We start from the raw sequence: 1,086 nt of genomic DNA on the forward strand, positions 1-1,086 counted from the left end.
CCTCCACAAGGTCAGCTTCCACCACACCATCAATCAGGCCCCTGATGTGGACAACTGGGGAGGCAGGGGTTTTGTGGGGGTCATCGTAGTTCTCCTGAGAAAGAAAACAAAAATTAGATCCAATTTTCTACTCTACAAGATGGCAGCCCACTGGCCTCTACTGCTGGGTACCCAGTCAGATAACAATTAAGCATCACTCATCAAAGATGCACAGGGCAGGAGGGGCAGCAATTCAAGTCAACTACACTAAATGGTTTATGGACAAGCAGAGTAATGGTTGTTAGTGGGTGGTTATAGCTTCTCCTCAAAGCAGAATGGAGTAAGGAAGTTTCAATTCTTTAATATTAAAAAAAAATCTTTAATATTCCTCCAGGAACTTGTCCCTTTTTTGCTCAACCAAGGAACAGGGAAGAGAATGGCTTGGAGAAGACCATTCCCTGGTATGGAGCCCAGCTGTGTCACATGAACAAGGACACGTATTGCGATTTCTCTGCTCTTTCTCTGAGCAAGCCATCATCTAACAAAGCATAACTGCTGTCACCCCCCACGTCCAAACAGGGCAAAACAAGGTGTGTCCCTGGACCTGTGGCAGGCAAGACAATCCTGACAATTTTTATCTTCCTCCAATGTTTGCTTTGAGAAATATTGATTATAAAGGAGAGGAAGAAAGTTTTTTCACAAAACCCAGAAACTATGGCCCTTATCACCAAAAATATAGGCCTGCCTAAAAAGGAAGTCTCTTTCTACCCAGTGAGAAGCTTCTGGGACTTAAAGAAGCAAGTATTTTCTTTATGCTTCCTAGGCTCAGTCTCCTCTCAGAGAATCACTGAGTAGAAGCTGATAGAATTGGGACAGAATTGGATTCTATTTCAGGAATAAACCGTACAAACCAAGGAGGCACACCCTTCCTGGTGGTTACCAGCTCCACAATTCTGAGTTCTAATCACAGCCCTGTCCCACACTAGCTACACGATTTAAGATAATATACCTACCTCTTTACCTGTTTACTCCTCTGCAAGTGAGGAAACCCTAATACTTCCCCCAATCTGATAAAGAAATAGGGATTCAATTAATGTCTTCTAAAAC

At 43.2% G+C, this 1,086-nt stretch overlaps 1 protein-coding gene across 1 annotated transcript in view; it reads right to left on the reverse strand.

The window, feature by feature from the left end:
- The window catches only part of Hnrnpl (heterogeneous nuclear ribonucleoprotein L), a 12,686-nt gene that overhangs the window by 10,514 nt on the left and 1,086 nt on the right, over positions 1 to 1,086 (reverse strand). Inside the window, exon 2 of the mRNA XM_023721459.1 lies at positions 2 to 101. Within this exon, the coding sequence (XP_023577227.1) occupies positions 2 to 101 (100 nt within the window). The remainder of the gene's footprint in view (position 1; positions 102 to 1,086) is intronic.

The sequence above is a fragment of the Octodon degus genome, unplaced genomic scaffold (assembly GCF_000260255.1).
Source record: "Octodon degus isolate 3935 unplaced genomic scaffold, OctDeg1.0 scaffold00083, whole genome shotgun sequence".
Lineage (NCBI taxonomy): Eukaryota > Metazoa > Chordata > Mammalia > Rodentia > Octodontidae > Octodon > Octodon degus.